Source organism: Culicoides brevitarsis, unplaced genomic scaffold (assembly GCF_036172545.1).
Source record: "Culicoides brevitarsis isolate CSIRO-B50_1 unplaced genomic scaffold, AGI_CSIRO_Cbre_v1 contig_42, whole genome shotgun sequence".
Classification (NCBI taxonomy): domain Eukaryota; kingdom Metazoa; phylum Arthropoda; class Insecta; order Diptera; family Ceratopogonidae; genus Culicoides; species Culicoides brevitarsis.
Genome location: NW_026973426.1, coordinates 1 through 2,722, shown reverse-complemented (window position 1 = coordinate 2,722; position 2,722 = coordinate 1). Strand labels below are relative to the sequence as shown.

The 2,722-nt window shown below is 28.0% G+C and overlaps 1 protein-coding gene across 1 annotated transcript; it reads right to left on the bottom strand.

Annotated features, from left to right (window-relative positions):
• Positions 1-1,269: 1,269 nt before the first annotated feature.
• Positions 1,270-1,977, bottom strand: LOC134836503 (PRKR-interacting protein 1 homolog). Its single transcript, XM_063851689.1, has 2 exons — positions 1,843-1,977; positions 1,270-1,770 (listed from the first exon to the last, which is right to left on the bottom strand). Exons 1-2 carry the CDS (start codon positions 1,969-1,971, stop codon positions 1,270-1,272), a joined length of 630 nt encoding a protein of 209 aa, XP_063707759.1. The 5' UTR covers positions 1,972-1,977.
• Between the last annotated feature and the right edge of the window lie 745 nt (positions 1,978-2,722).

Genomic DNA, 2,722 nt, shown 5'->3' with positions numbered 1-2,722 from the left:
GAGCGCCCAAAATATTAATGCTAAATTAAACACTTAGAGCTTTCTGGATGTTTATTACAAAATAAATATGACAAAAACTGCTTTAATTGTCTCAAATCAGTGCAAAAAAAAGACATCGATCGAAAAATTAACAAAAATAAAAATTTCAATTTTTGCTCAGAAATTAACACATGCACTAATAAAAAAAAAATAGCTGTTTAGCTAAAAAGTCTTTTAAACATAAAAAAGAAAATTAAAAATAAATAGAAGCTAAAAATAAAAATATTACTATTCACTGAAAATATTGCTGCACTTTCTTCAACAAAAAAAAAAGTAAAAAAATATTCACTATATTCGTATTCGGAAATGGAAGTTTCTGGTCATAAATTTAAAATTATGATGAAAGTAATTTAAATAAAAAAAAAAAATAAGAAAATTGATATGGAAATGAAAATTTAAAATAAAATGAAATAAATACAGAAAAATTGGAAAAATTAAAAAAAAAATATTTTTTTGTTATTTTTTGGCATGAAAATTTGGTAAGTAAATTGATTTTTTAATTAAATATTTTTTTAAATTAATTAAAATTAAATTTTAAAATTATTCAATTTATTGATTGCATTAAATTTAAAAAAATATCATAAATAAAACTAAAATTTAATAATTTTAAAAATTATTTTTTAATTTAAATTGTTTAAAAATTTTTTTTAAAATTTTTTTTAAATATTAAAACTTAATTTTGAAACTAAAAAAAAAAATAAAACAATTTTTAAATTAAAATTCAATTAAATTAAGTAAAAAATTAAATTTAATTAATTTTTAAAATTTTTGACAAATTTGAACTTAATAAATTTTTTAACAAATTTAAATTTTTGGAAAAAATTGTAAAAAATTCTTTTTTAAAAATTAAAATATTTTAAAAACAAAATTAAATCTCATGGATGAAACTAAATTTTTTAAAATGAAATTTAATTTTTTTTAAAGTAATTTAATTATTAATTAAAATTATTTTTTTTATTAATAATTAATTTATAAATAACTTTTTAATAAAAAATTTAAAAAAATCTTAATTTTTTACTTCAATGACGTCAAAATAATTTTAATATTTTTTTTTTTTAATTTAAAATTTTCGAAAAAAATAAATAAATAAACAAAAAAATGGAAAAAAAAATTTTCAATAAAAGGAAATAAATTTTTTTGAATGAAAAAATTTTTTTTTTTTCAATTTTTGAAGGAAAAAAACCAAAATTTTAGAAAATAAATTTATTTTTTTCTTAAAATAATTTTTTATTAATTTTCTTCTTTACTTCTTGAATCATCATCATCTTTTTTCGTCGTTTCGTCGTCATTTTTTGTACTTTCTTCATTCGTGCTCTCACTTTTTTCACTTTTTTCCTTCTCATCATTTGAATTTTCCTCATCCGACGGTTCATTCAACAACTCATCATCACTCAGCGGCTTCCATTCTTTCTTTTCTTCAACTTTTGGCTTTTTATTTCCCCCATGTTGCTTCTTTTTCAGTCTCTTTTCTCGCTTTTTCGCTGTTCTCTCTTCCGCTTCCCGTTCATTTTGCTCCAATTTTGCCTTCCAATTTTCATCCATTTCCTCGCGACGACTTTTCTCTTCGATACCCTTGAGACGCGCATATTCTTTCCTCCTCAGATTTCGATAAACATGAAATTCTCCCGAACCGGCACCCGCCGAACTGCCCATTACGTTGCGAACGAACGTCGGCACTGAGGCGTTGAAGTCTCTTTCGCGCGGAGATTCGGGAATTATCACGGGTTTTTCCTAAAAAATGAAGAAAAATTGAGAATTCAAGTTAAAAAAAGGAAATTTCTCGAAGTTAAATCTGAGACTTACAGGATTCTTCATGAGTTTTTCGAGTTTTATTCGTTGATGGTCGACTAACGTTCTGTGTACGAATTCCTTTTTCTCGGCGGGTTCCTTGTTGCTGGGCTTAACTTCATTTTTTATCTCAATTTTTTCCATTTTTTGAGGATTTTTGACTATTTTGAGGGTCTTTTAATTGGTAAACACCGATTGGGACGATGTGAGTCGGCTGAAATTGATAACCCTTAAAGATTTCAGCGCCATCTGCGACACGAAAACAAGGAGGCTCGTGACTGAATTGCATAGGAAATCCGAGTGACGGAGTGAGTCGGCTAAAATTGAAACTGTTATATGCTGTCAGGTAAGTATACCAGTACTGGTATACTTACCTGACAGATGTATAACAGTTCACTTTCATTCGTCTCACATCGTCTCACTCAGTCACTATGGATTTCGCATGCCATTCAGTTACGAGCCTCATGTTACATGCCTTCGGGAGTACTCCGGAAGCACTTTGGAAGCGATTTCCGTGCCACAAGTGTTCGAATAGTCCTGATATCGTTCGGTGCGACTTTTCAAATTGACTTTTCATTAATTTATCTGTGAAATTAATTACATTTTTGTACCGCATCCTCGTCTAAATGGCATTGGGAACTGACAAAACGAGTGCAAAGCCAAAAACAACGGAGAACCAAGTGAAAAATGACGTAAAAACGCAAGCGACAGCGGCAAATGCTGCCGCAACACAACTCGAAACAAATAGTGACAACAAATGTGCGAAGAAAAAAGGTCAGAATCGATGTAATTCACACAAAACTCCTCTCGAACGGGCCCAAAAAGGTCCTCGGATGTCATATTTTGCCCGATTTTGGGGTCAACCTTTTCCATTACCGGCAAAAATGCATAATTC